This window comes from Bos indicus, chromosome 26, assembly GCF_029378745.1.
Source record: "Bos indicus isolate NIAB-ARS_2022 breed Sahiwal x Tharparkar chromosome 26, NIAB-ARS_B.indTharparkar_mat_pri_1.0, whole genome shotgun sequence".
Classification (NCBI taxonomy): Eukaryota; Metazoa; Chordata; class Mammalia; order Artiodactyla; family Bovidae; genus Bos; species Bos indicus.
This window is the reverse complement of record NC_091785.1, coordinates 39,971,088-39,991,012: the sequence shown is the minus strand read 5'-3', so window position 1 is coordinate 39,991,012 and position 19,925 is coordinate 39,971,088. Positions and strand designations below refer to the sequence as shown.

The window sequence follows — 19,925 nt, the reverse complement described above, 5'->3', positions numbered from 1 at the left end:
ATGAGTTGTCTCGGGCAAAACTGGTTGTTTAAGAAGCCTATAAACATTGGCCTTTGGCCACAGAAGAACTAAGCTTGCTACCTTAGGTTTATTAAGATTTGCCCCATAAAAACTTAAGTTTAATTGAAAATACCTATGCAGTATTTATTTTAGCAACTGTAGTTTGGGGTTTAACTAAGTTTTCAAATTTTCTGTGGTTGTGGAAAATAGTATTTGAGGCAACTGGCTGTAGCAACAGTACTTCCTAGTGGTATTATTTGGGTACACCTGTTAGTGACCACATTTCTAGGCGTAGAATATCCAGAAATCTCAGTTTGGGCAGTTTTAATTAGCTAAATTGTAAATATAGCTGGGAATGTGTATTCTTCTTCTGCAAAATATATAATTGCTTAAATAATAAGGAAATGCCACCACCTCCATTAAAGGTTTGGTCTTATTAAGTGCTCTCTCTCACAACGTGGGCAATCATGAGTTTCTGTGGTCATTTGACATTATTAATATATATGTTTGCACTGGAAAAAAAAAAAAAAACCACAGAGAGAGAGAAAGTAACAGCCATAGTGTAAAGAGTGAAGGACAGACTTCAGCAGCCAGGAGACAGAGTTTGGAGTTGAAATTTCCCCAAGTTACACTTTCAACTGAAACCTCAAAAGGGTCAAACCACAGGAATAAGAAACACATCCTAGAACTTAAGGACACACCCTAGTATCTAAAGCAAAACCAACACAGACTTATCCAAACACAACCTAGAACCAAGGCTTCTAGTAAGGTGACTCCACAGTAAATTAACTGCCTACAAGCTTAAAACTCAACATTTTTCAGAGGACAGCAACAGTCAAGTGTCTCATAATAGCCAACACACAATTAAAAATCATGACACAAGTAAAGAAACAGGAAAACATGATCCATAATTCAGAGAGAAAAAAACAAAACCACGGATCATCCTAACAATGGAAATAGCAGAAAAGGACTTTCTACTCTAAAATATGTTTAATTCTAGGGAAAGATGACAAGAATAGGTGAGCCAGTGGAAAATATCACAAAGAAACTAAAACTCTATAAAAAAGAATCAAAAGGAAATTAGCAATATATAACTGAAAAAAATAAGCATTTGAAATAAAACATCTGTTGCATGGGCTTACCAAAAAAAAATAGATACGGCAGAATAAAGAATTAGTGAATTTGAAGAAAAGTCAATAGATATTATCTTAAACTAAGTCACAGAGAGGGAAATTTAAAAAAAAGAAAAGAAAAACAGAAAGAACTACCCAAGACCTGGGGAATAATAATAATAATAAACTGTCTGATATATACATAACTGAAGAACCAGAGGGAGAGGAGAGACAGACAGACTGGGGCTAAAGAAATATTTGAAAAAATAATGTCTTGAGAATAACTAATTGATGAAAGACATCAAACCATCACTCCAAAAATCTCTATGAACTAAGCAGCAAAAATACAAATGTGCCACTCCTCTGGGGTTGGCCTGCTCCCTTGTCTCAGGAGTGTACTATCTACTGTCTATCTAATAAAAGATCTGTCTACTTGAGCTGTAAAAAATATATATATAAATGAGACCAAATGAGACATATCATAGACAAATTGCTGACAACCAAAAATGAAAATAAAGTTTTAACATCAGCCAATAGGAAAACATGTGGCATTCAGAAGAGTGACGGCTGACTTCTCATCAAAACATTAAAATCTACAAGACAATTCAAAGCCATCCCTAAAGAAACGGAGAAGGCAATGGCACCCCACTCCAGTACTTTTGCCTGGAAAATCCCATGGATGGAAAAGCCTGGTAGGTTGCAGTCCATGGACTGCAGTGTTCTTGCCTGGAGAATCCCAGGGATGGGGAAGCCTGGTGGGCTGCCGTCTCTGGGGTTGCACAGAGTCGGACACGACTGAAGCGACTTAGCAGCAGCAGCAAAGTACTGAAAGAAAATTGTTGATCTAAAATTCTATAACAAACAAAAATGTCTTTCCAAAGTTAAGGCAAAATAAAGACAAATCCAATAAGGCAAAAGCCAAAAGAATTCATTTCTGGCAAACCTGCCCTACAAGAAATGCTAAAGGAAGTTATCTAGGCTGAAGGGATAGAATCCTAAAGGGAAAATCAAATATGCAAGAAGTAATAAAGAGTACTAGAAATGGTAGATGTGTGGGTAAACATATATTTAAAATTTAATTTCTGTAAAAATGTATTAATTGCTAAGACAGAATAATGTAAATGTTTTATGGGGCTTACACATAAAAGTGAAACCTAAGACAATGTACCAAAGGCATGAGAAAAACATGTTTTTTTAAAGATTCTTACATTGTACATAAAATGGTATAATATTGACTTAACAATGACAAGTAAAAAATGCATACTGTAATGTATAGAGAATCATATGAATTTTTTAAAGAGCTATAATTAAAATACAATAAAGGAGATAAAGTGGAATACTAACAAGTATTTGATTAGCCTAAAAGAAGACAGAAAAAGAGAAACAAGAATAGGTGAAAAAAATAAAAATCAAATAAGAAGGTGGTAGGCTTCAACCCAACCATATCCATTGCATTAACTGTAAATGGCTTAACCATTCCAACTGAATGTCAGAGACTGGTCAGACTGGATAAAATTAAAAGGCACAACTAAAAGCTATTTCTAAGAGTCATAGTTTTATACATTAAACATAAAAATACAGATAGGTTGAAAATAAAAAGACTGAAAAGTACATTCTGTGGAGACATTAATCTGAAGAAAGATAATGCAGCTACATATTAAAAGTAAATAAAGTAGAATTTAACATAAAGAACATTAAAACAAAGATTGAAACTTCATGATGATAAGAGGTTCAATTTCATCAGAATTAAAGATAATTTAAGAACACTACCCAGAAATGGACATAGTAATCTCAGTTACAAATCACTAAAGGAAAAAAAAAGGAGGTAGCAAAGAAAAGTTGAACTATTCAGCAAAGCAAGAAACAAAAGGGGGGAAAAAACACAAAAATGAGCACCACTTAAAAGAAAACAGAATAAGTTCGAAGCAATACAAAATAAATATTAGTACCTCAAAAAATGTGAAAGCTTTAATTACCCCAGTTTGACATAGGGAGCATATCTTCACATTTAAAAGAACAAATTTAAAAGAGTGAAAATATGAGGATTTGAACAGCACAGCTAACTTGCTTTAATATATTTAGAGCTTTATATCTACCAAACAGAAACTATTCGTTATGTTCAAACTATGTAAATTTACAAAAATTTACACTGTAGGTAAATTTAAAAATTGACTATGTATGTGACCATACAGAGAATCATAACAAATTTTTTTTAAAAACTAGAAATCACACAAGTCACAGTCTCTGATCTCAATTCAATGAAACTATTTTAGCACTGTGGTTGTTCAGTCGTTAAGTCGTGTCCAGCTCTTTGTGACCCCAGGGACCCTCCAGGCTCCTCTGTCCATGAGGTTCTCCAAGCAAGAATTCTGGAGTGAGTTGCCATTTCCTTCTCCAAACACTGTAATTATCTCCTTATTTAAGGCTAAGAAGCTGAAACACAGAGAGATAAAGCAAACCACCCAAGTTCACATAATTAGTCAACAGCAGATTAGTGTTTTGAGCCCCAGACATCCTGGTTCTGGATCTTGCAATCTAAACCTTCTCAGGAAGAATAGGCCATTTCCCTTCAGATATCTCAGTAAACTATAGAGTTACAGTAATTAAAATGTTATATTGAGCCACAACCAGGCAAACAAATAACCACAACAGAATGCACTTGCAATCTTCGGACATACCGAAGTTTGTTACATGATAAAGAAGTCACTGAGAAAACAATGTCTATTTTGTAACTGACAAACCACATGTAATAAAAATGTTAAATCCTCCACTTCATTCCATAAGTTTAAAAAATTCTGATACAGAATTAAAATTAAATTAAATCTCATACAGAATTAAAATTCTAATAAAGAATTAAAATTAAAGAAGGAAAGTATAAAATACTAGGCAATACAGAAAAATGTTTCTGTTTTAGCTGATAAAAGTGAAAGTGAAAATGAAAGTCACTCAGTCAGGTCTGACTCATGGTGACCCTATGGGCTATACAGTCCATGGAATTCTCCAGGCCAGAAAACCAGAGTGGGTAGCCTTTCCTCTCTCCAGAGGATCTTCCCAACCCAGGGACTGAACCTAGATATCCCCAATTGCAGGCAGATTCTTTACCAGCTGAGCCACCTTTCTAAATAGGACAGAAACTCTGAAACCAAAAGGAAAAGACTGATAGATTTAACTATATCACTGAATTGTGCACAATAATAGAAAGTGCAAAAAAATTTAAAAATCATACAGGTATAAAAGTTTTGCAACTTATGAAATAAAAGGTCAATAGCTATTAAGAATAAAGCACTCCTACATATCAGGAAGATAAATGTGAAGATCCAATAAAAGCATGAATAAAGGGAAATGGCAGATATTTTAGTTAAAAAGACAAATTTCCAACACACGAGTGAAAAGATGCAAATGATATATTCCCTCTCATGGTATAAATACAAACTGTTAATAACATCCAGCATTGGCAAAGATGTTAAAAAAAACAGATACCTCTGAACTATTGGTAGAATGTAAGTAGGTATAGCCATTTGGGTAGCAATTTGGTAATACCCAGGAAAGGGCACTGGTGACCCACTCCAGTACTCTTGCCTGGAAACTTCCATGGACGGAGGAGCCTGGTAGGCTGCAGTCCATGGGATCGCTAAGAGTCAGACACGACTGAGCGACTTCACTTTCACTTCTCACTGTCATGCGCTGGAGCAGGAAATGGCAACCCACTCCAGTGTTCTTGCCTGGAGAATCCCAGGGACGGAGGAGCCTGGTGGGCTGCCGTCTATGGGGTCGCACAGAGTCGGACACAACAGAAGTGACTTAGCAGCAGCTGCAGCAGAGCTTCCTTGATAACTCAGTTGGTAAAGACTCCCCCTGCAATGTGGGAGACCTGGGTTTGATTCCTGGGTTGGGAAAATCCCCTGGAGAAGGGAAAAGCTACCCACTCTAGTATTCTGAATTCCATGGACAGCCCATGGGGTCACAAAGAGTCAGACATCTCCAAGCGACCTCCACTTTCACTTTTGGTAGTACCCATCAGAATTTAAAATACATGTGGCCTTTGGCCCAGAGATTTCACTTATTGGGTTTATCACAGCAGTAATTTAATAGGTATATCACAATGTATGCACAACTGCAATGTTGTCTATTATAACAAAAGATGAAAATACTCTTAAAATTCTGTGAAGAGGTTAATACAACACAACACTACACAGCCAGCAAAAGGAATCAAGTAGATCTATAAAGATAGAAAATATCTCCAAGGTATATTAAGTTAAAAAAGTTAAGCTATAGATAAAATGTATTTTCTTTTTTATTATATAAATATTTGTTTAAAAGTTTAACTTTAAAAAGTGAAGGGAATGGAATTGGCAAAAGTGCAGGAGTTCTGGGAAACGTACACCTTTTGTATTGCTTTAATTTTTAAAATAATGTTCAAGTGAAGGGGAACATTCATTCCCATCAGATTCATTTTTTGTAATCTTTTCTAACATTTGTCCGAATCAGATCTATTTCCAATAGTCTGGAAATACATATATTTTTGTGTAGTGTTTTCCTTAACAATTACTTCATAAAATTTTACCCTGTTTCTTCATGGTTTTCAAAAAGGTTACTTTAATAGCTACATAGTATTTCTTTATATTCATAACTTCTACAACTTTTCTTCAAATGTTGACCATTTGAAAATTTTTTGACCATTTGAACTTTAATTTATTTTTATTTGACAAGTTGTATTTGCTTGGCATGGAACATAACAATGAACATCTTTATACAGGAAGATTTTGTGTCTTTTATATTAGTGTTTCAACATATTTTTTAAAGCATTCTAAGTCAAAGAACAGGAATAATTTTTATGGCTGTCTACGCACTGCGATGTTACTCTTCAAAAGGCTCATGTCCATTTATAATTCCACGTATAACATCTGAGCATATCTGTTTTACCATGATCTCACACATCCTGTGTGTTAATCCTTACTTTCTGATTTTCCTTGAAACATTTTATTTGACATGAAATATAGTAAGGTTGATTTTTGACACATTCCCACTTCAGATATTTCTAAAGCAATCAGAAAAGAATCATCCAGTGCCCTGTCTATGGATATTTAATTAGCTTCTTTTTTCCCCTATAACAGGAAACATCTAAGTCAATTTCTAATTATGTATGAAAGTAATAAATGTTTACTGTAAAATAATTACACAATAAATGTTATAATGAAAAAAAAGCAAATATTATATAATCCCATCAGCCTGAAATAACCACCATTAAGATTTCATTGTTTATCTTTATAGCTATTTTCTTACCGACATAGATACAAATTGATTTTATTCTATTACCACATTACAGTAGCTTTATACACACTTATGTAACCTGCTTTTTATCACTTAACAACAGTTTATGGATATCTTCCAAGCTAACCAATGGTTATCTACATTATGTACAAAACTAAGTTCAATGGCTACACTTGTTCATCAGAGCCCATAAAAAGCTTGTGCTAATCTATATGCGTGAAGAAAGCTGAGCACCGAAGAATTGATGCTTTTGAACTGTGGTGTTGGAGAAGACTCTTGAGAGTCCCTTGGACTGCAAGGAGATCCAACCAGTCCATCCTAAAGGACATCAGCCCTGGGTGATCTCCAGGGCTGATCTCCATTAGGAAGGAATGATGCTAAAGCTGAAACTCCAGTACTTTGGCCACCTCATGCGTAGAGCTGACTCATTGGAAAAGACTCTGATGCTGGGAGGGATTGGGGGCAGGAGGAGAAGGGGACGACAGAGGATGAGATGGCTGGATGGCATCACCGACTCGATGGACGTGAGTCTGAGTGAACTCCAGGAGTTGGTGATGGACAGGGAGGCCTGGAGTGCTGCGATTCATGGGGTCGCGAAGAGTCGGACATGACTGAGCAACTGAACTGAACTGAACTGAAAACTCTGTAAATTAGGACAACAGTATCACCTCCTAAAGGATTGAAAAGATTAAGTCATCTAGGGTGTGACAAATGCCTAGTATGAACATGGCACATGGTTAGTATTAAAACTTGTTTCCTGTAACCACGATGGAGAGACAGGTCAATTAAAGGATACCCACACATACACATAAGCAGTCTCCTGCATTGCAGACCGATTCTTTACCGACTGAGCCACCAGGGAAGCCCCTATACATGCATATAAGCCTCTTCTTTTTCTCAATGACTTCTTGGACAATTATTCAGAACACCATCCTCAGACTCCCCAGACACCAGTTCCAGGTTCATGTCTGCTGTGGCACTGAGCGCTGCACTCAGTGTTACATTGCGACACTGTTGTCGTCGTTCAGGTGTTCAGTCGTGTCTGACTCTTTGTGACCCCGTGGACTGCAGCACACCAGGCTTTCTTGTCCTTCACCATCTCTCGGAGTTTGCACAAACTCATATCCATTGACTCAGTGATGCTATCTAACTATCTCATCCTCTCCCACCCCCTTCTCCTCCTGCCCTCAATCATCCCCAGCATCAGGGTCTCTTCCAATGAGTCATTTCTTTGCATCAGGTGGCCAATGTATTGGAGCTTCAGCTTCAGCATTAGTCCTTCCAGTGAATATTCAGGGTTGATTTCCTTTAGGATCTCCCTGTTTGTGACATTAGGTATCTTTTATTTACCTCTATCTCAACCTCCCCCTTTTCATACTGTTCATGGAAGAAAAGCTATGATCAACCTAGACAGCATATTAAAAAGCACAGACATTACTTTGCCAACAAAGGTCTATTTAGTCAAAGCTATGGTTTTCCCAGTAGTCATGTATGGATGTGAGAGTTGGACCATAAAGAAAGGTGAGCACTGAAGAATGGATACTTTTGAACTGTGGTGTTGAAGAAGATGTGAGAGTCCCTTGGACTGCAAGGAAATCCATCCAGTCAATCCTAAAGGAAATCAGTCCTGAATATTCATTGGAAGGACTGATGCTGAAGCTGAGACTCCAATACTTTGGCTACCTGATGTGAAGAACTAACTCATTGGAAAAGACCCTGATTCTGGGAAAGATTAAAGGCAGGAGGAGAAGGGGACAACAGAGGATGAGATGGTTGGGTGGCATCACTGACTCGATGGACATGAGTTTGAGTAAACTCCAGGAGTTGGTGATGGACAGGGAGGGCTGGTATGCTGCAGTCCATGGGGTCACAAAGAGTTGGACACGACTGAGTGACTGAACTGAATCTTGACATCCCCATTGGAGGGAAGAGAGGTGGAGGAAGGAAAGGAGCCTGGCTTTAACACTTACCGTTACTTCCCTTAACATTACTTCCCTTCACCTTTAAGCCTCCTCGGCAATGATATCTTGTCCCCACTTTACAGATAAGGAAGCCGGGATACGTCTCTCTCATCAGCAGTCAGGATACAGCTCTGATGCCCATGAGCAGACTTTGGTGCCAGGCTGTCCCCCTCCTGCAGAGTGGGGACCCATCCTCTGCGCATCCTCCTGTCATTCACCACGTGCTTTACACAAAGTAACTGATCAACGGATGGAGATTAAAGCAGCATTCAGACTAGTGCTCTCTCTCAGGATCTGGGCCAGACAAAAAGAAGCCAAATCCTCTTTAAAAATCTCAGATGAGTTCCTGAGCATTTCCACCCCTCAGTATATAGCCCACAGGAATTACAGATATGTTCATTAAAAACAGTAGCAGCATTATGCTTAATAGCCAAAAATAATAAAGAATCCAAATATCAATAAATGATATCCATATAACGAGTAAACAAAAAGGCACCATCATGCAATGACAATGAGAATTAACAAACTAAAGCTACGCATAACACGGATAAGTCTCCAAAGCATGCCCAAGCAAAAAGCCCAAAAAAAGCTCCAGAAAGCAGTACACACAGTGCGTGATGCCATTTACACAAAGCTCAAAAACGCTGTTAGAAGTTAGAATGACGGGGACCCTCAGGGTGGCAGAAGGGGCCGTCAGGGTGGAGGGTGCTCTGTACAGTCATGAATCATGCACTTTTCTTTGTGGATATTATTTTTAGTTTGGACTGAGATGAAATTCCTGAGTCTATAGGTCAAAACAGTCAAATATCAGCAATTCCACATGGTTCAAACTGATACTTCAATAAAAACACGTTTTAAAAACCCTCTAGTAAAGGAGAAAGATATGTCTAGTGCTGATCGGCAGACTGTTTGCTTTCTGCAAACCAACCTAGATGCTCCTGCAGCTTCTGACCCCGTTTCTCACTGCTTTGTCTTCAGTGGACACAGGATAACAACTCGTCCCTCACCTCGACGGGACAATTTTTCACAGTCATGTATTAAAAGATTGTTATGAAGCAGTCCTTGGGCTCCACAGCCCCAGCCCCTCCTGGCTTCCTGCTCAACCATCACAGGCACTGCCAGGTCCTGTACTAATTTACTTCCTCACGGTGAACCAGGGTTTCTAATTCATCCGCAGAACACCAAGATTATATTTTTTAAAGAAACAATATTACTGAGACAATTTTCATATTTAAAAACATTATCACAGAAAAATAGAGATATGGAGCTTTTACGAGCCTTGTGTGGGTCATAAAAGGTATAATCTTTATAACTAATTGAGATAACTTTATCCCAAAGCTATAAAACTAATGATCTCTTTTTGTGGCGTTGTAAGCATTTATCTCCCTGTGGGAAAACATCACCAATTCTCAGAATTCTGGGTACAGCCGACTCATTCTACAGTGGCAAATAATATTTCAAATGGAAGGGTGCTCCATTTAGCAGAAGACAGAGCAGATGCCCTCCTGGGTGGGGGGAGAAGCGCTGGGTATACTTGGTCTGGCATGCAGAGACTGGTGGGTACAAGGGGTGTCTGATTGAAGAATTGTCTGCAGCAGGCTTCTAGCAGAACTCTGTGTGACAAGCACAGACTCAAAAGTCAATGATGGGAACACAGCATTTTCCTTACATATTAGCGAACGCTGATAACACTTCTGATTCAGTGTCCTAGAATCGCTGCTGTAAAAGGCCAGTGATTTGTCACTGCTGAGAAGCTACAGGGCTGAGACACCATCAGAGAGACAGCACCCCATGCTTTAATGGGGGTACAGCTCACTGAATGAACTCATGGCAATTTATGTACCTCACTTTAGGGAGCTAAAAGCAATCGTTTGAAATATAAAGGAGTTAATCATTTTACAGAAATCTTGTAGTAAATCATCTGCAATAAGAGTATCATTAGCTACCTATGGCATTTTCCTTAGCGTGTACATTATGGATTCATCTAAATAAAAGGATAATAAAAATCATACCACCATTTGTTGAGGCTCTCATTTAGTACTCACAAGTCTTACATCTGAGGATGCTGTTGATGGAGAATAGATGGAGAAACATGGACTGAACTAGGATAAACACTTTGCTAAAAGGTTCACACAGCTAAGTGACAAAACCAGGATTCAAGCCCCAGGAACCCAACGCCCAGGGCCTAACTGTGACCACTATACTACACTGCTGGATTTTGACAGGACATACAGACAATAGGGATTCACAAGAGTAGGGAGCAGACACCTAATTATCGGTGTATGTACTCTGGGCACTTACAGCACCTTATTTAATAAAACCCAGTGAAGTAGGAACTAACCCATTTCACTCACGAAAAAACTGAGGTTTTAGGCAATTTGCTAGTTGGTAGCAGAGTCAAAATCCCATCCCAACCCTGTCCATCTAGCTCCAAAGCCCATGGTTTGTCATTTACACTTTGCCTCAAAAAACCCTTTGTTCCTAGAGAGTGAGCAAAATTATTACAGGTGTAGATAGAATAGATTTCTGCTACAGTAGCTAAAGTGAAAGTCACTTAGTAGTGCCTGACTCTTTGCAATCCCATGGATTATACAGTCCATGGAATTCTCCAGGCCAGAATACCGGAGTGGGTAGCCTTTCCCTTCTCCAGTGGATCTTCCCAACCCAGGGATGGAACCCAGGTCTCCCACATTGCAGGCGGATTCTTTACCAGCTGAGCTACCTCAGTCCCCAAATCACAGTTAATGAAAAAAAGCTTCCTTCTGTCCCATAAGTCCACCTCCAACAGCAGCTGGCATCTGGCAGCTTTGCCACCTCAACACAGAGCTCCATGCTTGCTGCCAACAGAGAAGGACAATGACAGGTCACCAAAGGGGCCTGATGCTGCCTCAACCTGAAGGTGACCCTCTCACTCTGCCCATGTTCCCCACGGCCCCACCTGAACGCAGGGATTTGGGAATGGTCGTCTCCCATGTAGCCAAAGGAGAAAATAACCAGAGGCGACCGTAGACCACAAGAGGGTCTCAAGCCTCTGTAACTGCACGTCAGCAGTTCCCAAATGTGTAAGAAGGATCGCCTGATGAAAATGCAACACTCCACGGGCTGATGGGAGTGTTGATCCACTCCAGGGTCGGGCTCCACTCCAAAGGCTGATCCAGTTAGGCCTGAACTGGGGCCCAGGTAATTCAGGCGCAGGTGGTCAGTAGGCTGACCTTCAGGAAGCCTTGCTCTGAATGGATGCCAAACTCAGGGGTCTGTAAACACGATCTTCGCAAACCAAGCACCAGCTGGTGAGCTCTCCTGAGCGCCAACCATGCAAGGCCCAGGTGAAAGAGCAGGGAAAGCAAAGAAGACAGGGATGTGGATTCCTGCACAGATGGCAGAACAAACCTCAGGCTCCCCCAAAGCACAGAGGAGCCCAGCAACAGAGGCGCACATGGCCACTGACAGAAGGACCGGGGCCTAGGTGCTGAGGGAACTACTGCACCCTCCACAGTGGGCACGTGTCTGTTCATGGTGCTTTTTTGTTTCCCAGGGCTCCCCAGGGACGTTCCACACAGGGGAACATCCAGGCTTCACGTGGGCCCTAAGACGTCCTCGTGCCATGCTCATTTCCTGACCCTCCTACAACTCAACTCCCCAACCTCGAAACCCATACTTTGTGTTGAGGCCACACGTGGCGAGCTTAGTGTTAGTCACTCATTCATGTCCTACTCTTTGCAGCCCACCAGGCTCCTCCATCCATGGGATTCTCCAGGCAAGAATACTGGAGTAGGTTGCCATTCCCTTCTCCAGGGAATCCTCCCAACCCAGGGATCAAACCTGGGTTGATCCCTGTAGGCCGATTCTTTACCATCTAAGCCAATTCCACCCAAAATGTGCCTCCAGGCTTTGGCTCCAGGACTCTGTCTGCAGGAATGTTCTCGGGCCCAGGGTCTCTGCACCTTCCATGCCCTGCTCAAGACTCAGGTGAGAGATGCCAGCTCTAAACAACCTTCCTTGGCACCTGTCTCTTCCTTGTCATTCCTCCCAGGGCTAATTAATTCCTCCTTCCAAGTAAGACCTAGCAGTCTGCTCCAAACACCACAGCCCTCCCCAACCTCGAGTCTTAAATCAGACTCCTCAGGGTAATAAAGAAAGATCTATTAGCTACTGCCAATATTCCAAAAATCAACCTCACAACCAGGGCCCTCGAGCAAGTCACCTGGATCAGCTAAAGCGCCAAGTTACTCTGTGTCTGTTTGGAATTACACAAACTGAAGTTTACTAATGAAAGAGAAAAAAAATAACCATGATAACTGCAGGCACCTACAAGATGCCAAACATGCCTCTACAGGCTGGATGGATAATAAAAGGGAAATGTTTGGAGGCAAAACTTTCAAAACCAGTGATTGCAAAGTGACGGGGGGGCGGGGGGTGGGGGGAATAACAAAAAGCAGTGTGTCGTGTGCTTGCTCTGCCAGGCTGCGTGCTCCTTGGAGGCCCCTGGTCTTCCTTACCCAACCATCCCTGCCACCTGCTCAGGCCTCCAGCATAGGAAGTGCTCAAAGGAGAGAGGCTGAGTTGATCTGAGGTGAAGCAAACACCATTGCCTGGCATCCTGAGCACACCCCTACTTCTGGAGGGACATCCCAGACAAGGATCCTCCGGGAGCCACAGGGAGGGAGAGAAAGAGGATGGAGGGATGTGGGGAGAAAAAGAGAGGTTGAGGAGCCCAGACTCACAAATGAAGTAGGCAGCTCATCTGTGCCATCCCCCACCCACCCGTTAGCAGGTCAGGTCATCAGCATATGTCCAGGGTCCTTTCTGCAAGGCTGTAAATAAAGGTTTCTCCCATTTAACTGATGCCCCAGAGGGGAACGGCCAACAGCGGCAAGAGAAAACAGCGCTAGTCCTTTAGTGTCTTTATCGGCAACTTCCTCACCACGTCATGCTCTCTGGGCTCCAACGACGTAAGGAAGACCCTTACAATCTGTAACAAGCCCAACCCCTCCTCTTAGGGAGGGTGAACCACAGCTGGCCCCCTCCACCACTGAGATGTCAGAGAGTCTGGTTTTGGAACTAGAGTGACATCAGTCCAGACCGTGCTTCTCTACAGATAAAGGATCGTTAGCGGAGGGATGGCTTCTAAGAGGCGGTCACTTTGGTTCCCGTCTGGAAGCCTGGAACTGGACATAGTTCATCTCAGCAGCTTTGGGAAAGGAAGACAACTGCCTGAAAGCATGTTATACCTCCTGCTGGCTGAGTACCTGCAGACAAGTTACTTAGCTTTTCTAAATTGGTCTCCCTATTTGTAAAGTCGGAAAAATTAAGAGGATCTCTTCAAGCAAAATGAGGCTTAAAGGAGAAATCACATGCAGTCCCTTTGGTGGACAGCGAGCCCTCAACAGACCACTGCTGGCTGTTTTTATTTTTTTTCCCTGAAGCTGTACAGCAAGGTGACAGAGCTGGAGCATCGAGATTTAGGTCTCAGCGCCCTTACCAGCTCTGTGGCAGTTCCTTAATCTGTGTTCCAGATCCTTCATCCATGATTAGAAATGTCAACACACCCGCCTCATCAGGTGCATATAACGGTTAAATATATATGCGATTGTCTTTATTAGTGTCTGGCACATGGTAAGTGCTGAATACATGGCAGGTATTGGAGGGGCCCAGGCGGAAACGTGGCAGTAGTGTACCAGTAGTGGTTCACACGTGGGTCACAGGGCCACTGACTGGCCTCCTTGCCTCCACACTCCACTCACTCAGCAACATCCAGTCTGGCTTTAGCAGGAACACTCACAGTATCCCTGCTGGCATCTAGGGTGATGGCAGAATGGAGGAAGCCTGTGGGTACTCCTTCTCTCTGCTTTGCCCACAGCCCTTGCCATGCCATACTAAGTCACTTCAGTCGTGTCTGACTCTTTGTGACCGTATGGACTGTAGCCCACCAGGCTCCTCTGTCCGTAGGGTTATCTAGGCAAGAATACTGGAGTGGGTTGCCAGGCCATCCTCCAGGGGATCTTCGTGACCCAGGGATTGAACCCACATCTCATGCATTGGCAGGTGGGTTCCTTACCACCAGCATCACCTGAGAAGCCCTCCCATGGGACCCTTGAGGAAGAGCAAAGCCCACAAGTCTCAGAGTACTAAATTCAGCCTCAAAGCTGCACACCATATTTTGATGTTTCCTAAACACTGATTCCTCAAACCAATTTATTTCTTGGTAAATTAAACTTTACATACCAGCCCTGATGGGCATTACTTGTTACTAATTTTCTCCTCAGTGATTGAGCTTCTCAGGCAGGACCGAGCATTTCTTGGGTGCTCTCTGGAGAGTGGTCCATGAAAAGCATCCTGTTGGAATCCTGAGCCATCAAACCTCAATGCTAAACCTGATCTAGAGACAGAGAACCGGTTCCTTAAGAGAACAAGGGAAACCTTGGTTCCTAGTCTATGCCCACTACCCATGCATCCACAAATGCATTGCATTAGCACTAACCTCACACCTCTAGGGGGGCTTCTCTGGTGGCTCAGCCATAAAGAATCCGCCTCCCAATGTTAGGAGATGCAGGTTTGACCCCTGGGTCGGGAAGAACCCCCTGGAGAAGGAAATGGCAACCCACTCCAGTATTCTTGCCTGCGAAATCCCATGGACAGAGAAGCCTGGAGGGCTACAGTCCATGGGGTCACAAAAGTCAGACACGACTTTGGGCACCAGGAAGTGGGGTTCTAGTTTCATGCAGAGCAAATCTGATCAGAGAACAGGAATATCTACAGGTGATGCTCCCTAGAGGCACAAGTCTGCAAAGAAATAAAGTATCCCCCAGCAAAAGATTATTCCCTTATCCTCAGAAATAAGGGAGATACACCAAGAAGAACCAAATAGTGTCATCTAAGTTGGACCCAACAGCAGAGAAATGGATTCGGCCTGTCCAGAGGGACTTTCTAAACCTACGGGGATGAAGCCCTCCTACTGAGACCATCACCTTCATGACTAGAGGTGGGTTCAAGCCACTGAAGCACCAGCGAAAGGAAGAATAAAACTCCCCTCACCCCGAAAGCCAGCCTCTGTCATCTCGCCAGAAGCTCATCTCAGAAAACAAAGGGTCATCTGTATCTCGCGCTCCACACCAGTCCTTCCGGAAGTCCGTATCTGCCTGATGATAACAGCATCTGAGCATCCAAGATTCCCACCCAGGGAGTCGAGCACAGATAGCCAAGCTGGTCTTTGCAGGTAAAAGAGCCACAAGTTGAACACACTGTTAATATTTCTAATTTGATACAAAACCAGGGAATCATCCAAAAATGCCATCAGCACCCAAGATTTTTGGTGATAACAGATCCCCTCTGGGTGATAGAAGATCCCCCATTGAGTAATTAATACAAAGGGGAAGCTGGAGAAAAAAATATGAACTGCCTGATTTTTACATAACATCTTTAGAGGAAGCAAGAAGCACATAAAATGGTAATTATCAAATTTCCAAATCCACTGCATGGACCATTCATTACGTATTTATAAAATTTGCATAAATGTTTGGTGGGGGGGGAGATATTTGAAGGAGTGTTTGAAAATAATACAAATATTTACATATCATTGGATCCTTTTTTTTTAATTTGATGATTGCCAGTGGCAAACAAAACTAGCAACCAAAGAGCCTACCTTACTTTATTTCAACATAACTCACACGAACATTCACCCAACAAATGGTAAATTTTGCTGTGCACTGAACACTATTTTATCATTTCTATCACACAATACTTTAATGGGGCTCAGCCTAATTGCCAATTGGAAGCTGTCCCCATCTGGCCGCAAGGCAAGTACTAGTTTGAATGTATATTCCAAAGGTAGAAAAATAGATGAAGAGAAGGGAAAAGTGTTTTCTGTTTTTTTCTAAAGTGCCTCAGGAACCACCCGAGTTCTTCTTCTGGCTGAATAACACTAGTGTTTAGTCAGAAGCTAGGAGAGGGGGTTTTCTGCATCTGGGGGAAGCTCACGGATTTTTTTCTAGCAATGTGAATAAACACGCTGGATGAATTTAGTCCCTGGTAAAGAAAAACATGCCAGAAAGGGCATTTCTTTGCACGTGTATACCCTGGGTGAACAAAACCGAAGTCGTCTCATGGCCTCCCACCTGCCACCAAGGACTCCGGATTCGGGGCAGAAATCCAGAGAGAGGCCTCCTGTTTGGAATGGCTTAATGGGCTTTTTAAAAAAATGCAAATCCAGAAAGTTCATGCAACTTAAATATTTAAAATGTGTCTGAAAACAGCCCTGGGCAGAGGAGGAGAGAGAACCTGAACCCCTAATGGAGGGACAAGTGTAGACACGGCGCCTAGGTGACAGGAGATGACAGAAGGCTAGAAATGGGTTGAGCGGATGTTCTGGGCTTGAATCTGAAGGGCAGAGACGCGACAGATCGCTGCTGCTTGGGCGCGGGGGAAGCTGGAGGCGGCGGCGGGCCCCCGGGGGTACAGTGGGGCTCAGACGTCTCTGAAAAAACCCATTGCCAGATCCCCCTCCTCTTGCCAAGCACCCGCCGCTCAGGGCCCCCGGGGCATCTCGCTGCTGCCCTAAGTGGGCATGGACTCCGCACAGAGCTCTCGACATATGGAGCCCACATCCCGGGCTGCCGGCCCTCCGACTTCTTAGCCGCCGCAGCAACAGTTTTCCAGCCGGAGAAGCACCGCAAATGCCTCCGGGGAAAACGCTCAACAGGACCCCCCGGGCGCCAAAGCCAGGGGCGCGAAGGGAGACCCAGCCCGGCCCTGGGCACCGCGCGGATCCAGGAAGGATGCAGCCAGGAGCAGAGACTGCAAACGTCGGGCTCCGAAGATCACACACAGGGAGAAACTTCCCCAGGGCGCCAACGAGGGTGCGCGTTTGCGTCCCCGTGAGCATCCAGAATCCCCGGCAGGTGGTGCAGGGCCGGGGAAAGGCGCCGGCCAGGGGACCTGGCGCGTTGAGGTGACGGGAGCCGGCTCAGTCTCGCGCGCGGGGGTCCCTTCGTGCGCAGAGTGCCAGGAAGGGGACAGAAGGGTCTTTCTAGGTCCCCTAGGACGCATCCCTGGGCGGGGAAGGGACCCTCCAATCCAGGCACCGGCGGGGCGCAAACAAACTTGGGGTGCCCAGACGTCTGCTCGGTCCGTGGGTCCCCGAGTCCTCGCGCCCAGACCCGCGGCGCGCCACTACTTACACGAAGACCCCGAAAAGCAGGGCTCGGACCCCGATCTCAATGGCCAGTTCTCGCATGGTGTGGCCGGAGCGGCTCCCGCGGCGGCGGCTGGTGCTCTCGGCGGCTCCCGCAGCCTGGCCGGTGCCGGCTCGCCAGACCCGGGGCGGCGAGGGAGGCGCGCTCCAGGCCGCGGGCGGGGGCGGGAGGCGGGCGCCGGGAGGGGCGGGCGGGCGGCGGGGAGGACTCAACCCAAATCTCCCGCCCAAGGCTCTGTGGTTCGGGGACGCAGCGCCGACCGCCCCCGACGCTCCCAGCCCCGCGGCCCCTGCGCCGAGCGGGAGGGAGCCTGGGGGACTCCCGGGTCCCCCGCGCCCGGCACCGCCTCCGCTTCCTGGGCCCGCCGCGCCTTGCGCTCGCGCCCGGGCGAGGGGAAGCCCGGGGAAGCCCGGACGCCGCCGCCTCCCCTGCGCGCTCCCCGGCTCCCCCGCCAGTGGGCGGCCCCTGGGCTCGGCGCCCGGGCAGCGCGCTCGCTGGGTCTCTGCCTGCGGCCCCTCTGCGTCTCCTCGCTCGTCCTCGACTCTCGCTGCTCCCGGGGCTCTGGCTCCTTGGCACACGCACTCACGTGGGCAGGTAGTAGCGGAGCGCTTTGAGGATTCTCTCGGGCTCCAGACAGCCCTGGCACCCACTGTTCGTGGCGGGCAGAGCTCCTTCCTATCTATTCTCTGCCCTTCCTACATTTTTCTAACCTGGAATTTTTTTTTTTTTTTTCCCCTAAGAAGTTACCCGAGATTACTCTCAAGCTTTGCTTTGCCCCCTGGAAGACCCGGCCAGATTCCAGGGTCCTGGCACAGACTGAGGGCAAAGGGGAACCTGGCTCTTCGCCAACCACCAGCGCCACGCCAAAGGAAACCGCCCTCACCCCCACCCCGCGCAGCCCCCAAGCAGCTCCGGACTGTGCTGTGAAACGTAAAAGAGAGAGAGAGACTGGCCCCTACCCCAGCAGGTGGGCAGGGTCCCTCTTTGCTGACACAGCATCGTCATCAGCACCTGAGGCAGCAAGGGCTGCTGGGAGGACCAGAAGCCTCACCCGAAGGGTTCAGAGTCAAAGGCCAGATCCTCACCGGTGACCCGAGGGTCAGGACGTCAAACCAGAGCCCAACCAGGGATTAGGTTTGCTTTCCCATCACCTGTCAGGATTATATGTTTGTCAGAATTTGAACTTCCTATTTTTATTAATTTAAAACAAATGGACATTCAAGATGCAAAACTCATATAACCATAACCATCAGGTTGTCTCTGGGGAGCCCAGATCTCTCCTGGGTTTAGAGATCTGGGGAGATGGTAGTTACTGGGAATGAGAAGCCAGAGTGCGGCCTTGGACAAGAGGGAGGGTAGGAAGAAGGAAGACCTTAGAAGGAGAGCTTAGACATCAGCAGAGGGCAAACTGACTCTACTTCAGAAGGGACCCATGACAGATCCAAGATTCCGGAGCCAAGACATCTCAAGGACTAGGGAGAGAAAGGCAGACAGAGGAGGAACAGTCCTGGCTGTGTGAAAGGGACGCCATCCTGGAAGCCCCAGAGGCAGGCCCTGCATCTGGTTAGCCTGTCACTGTATACATGATGCCTGGCACACTGTGCTTGGTAAGTATTCGGTGAATGAATGAATGATTGATTATGTATATCACGCACGTGGAGTGTCAGGTGTGGGTAGAGTAATGAGGACTTGGAGGAAGGAGGTGTGGGTCTGTTTCCTCTGTTCCCGGGGCCTTGCAACTACCCTGAGCACACTGGACTGAGCTGGGGTGTGGGAGAGTCCATAGTCAACCCAGTGAACGCTAGGAACCCAGATCCAAAAGGATCTGGTCAGGAGGCCAGATTCTAGATTACTAACAAGAGCCAATGATATTAATACATCACTTACCTATGAGCATCAATTGAGCACAGTTATGTGTTGGGTGCGAGGACTCATAATCTAAATCCGCCCTCAAGCAGACAGACAGACAAGGAACCGTGAAGAAACATTAAGGAACTTAGCAAAGCAGTACCAATCAGTCCCCTTCTGAAAACTGGATCACTCTGAGATCAGAGGTTGGAGTCCTCCCTTTGGTCTGGGGTGGCCAGAGCACAAAGCCTTGTTGAGGAGAGTTGGTTCTTAAAAGGCCAAGGAAATTCCAAGTGAGGGCAAGAACATAGATAGGTGAAGGGAGAAGAGGTGGAAGGGGTCTGGAGGGCAAAGTGGATCAACCTCTCTGGCAGTCGGAAGGGTGGACCAAGGTTAAGTTCATGCTCAAGACCTAATTGTGTTGGTGCTGCCCACCAGGGACTGTTACCAAGATTGTAGATTTAGAATCTTTGTGCCACATGTTCCTGATCATTGCTTGCTTGTATTAGAGATGCCTAGAGAAGGAGTTTGAAAGAGTATGT

General features: G+C 44.9%; 1 protein-coding gene across 1 annotated transcript in view; it reads right to left on the bottom strand.

The window, feature by feature from the left end:
• Positions 1 to 18,071, bottom strand: part of PLPP4 (phospholipid phosphatase 4) — a 145,580-nt gene extending 127,509 nt beyond the window's left edge. The window contains exon 1 of the mRNA XM_019988560.2: positions 17,521 to 18,071. Within this exon, the coding sequence (XP_019844119.1) occupies positions 17,521 to 17,576 (56 nt within the window). The 5' untranslated portion in view covers positions 17,577 to 18,071. The remainder of the gene's footprint in view (positions 1 to 17,520) is intronic.
• Between the last annotated feature and the right edge of the window lie 1,854 nt (positions 18,072 to 19,925).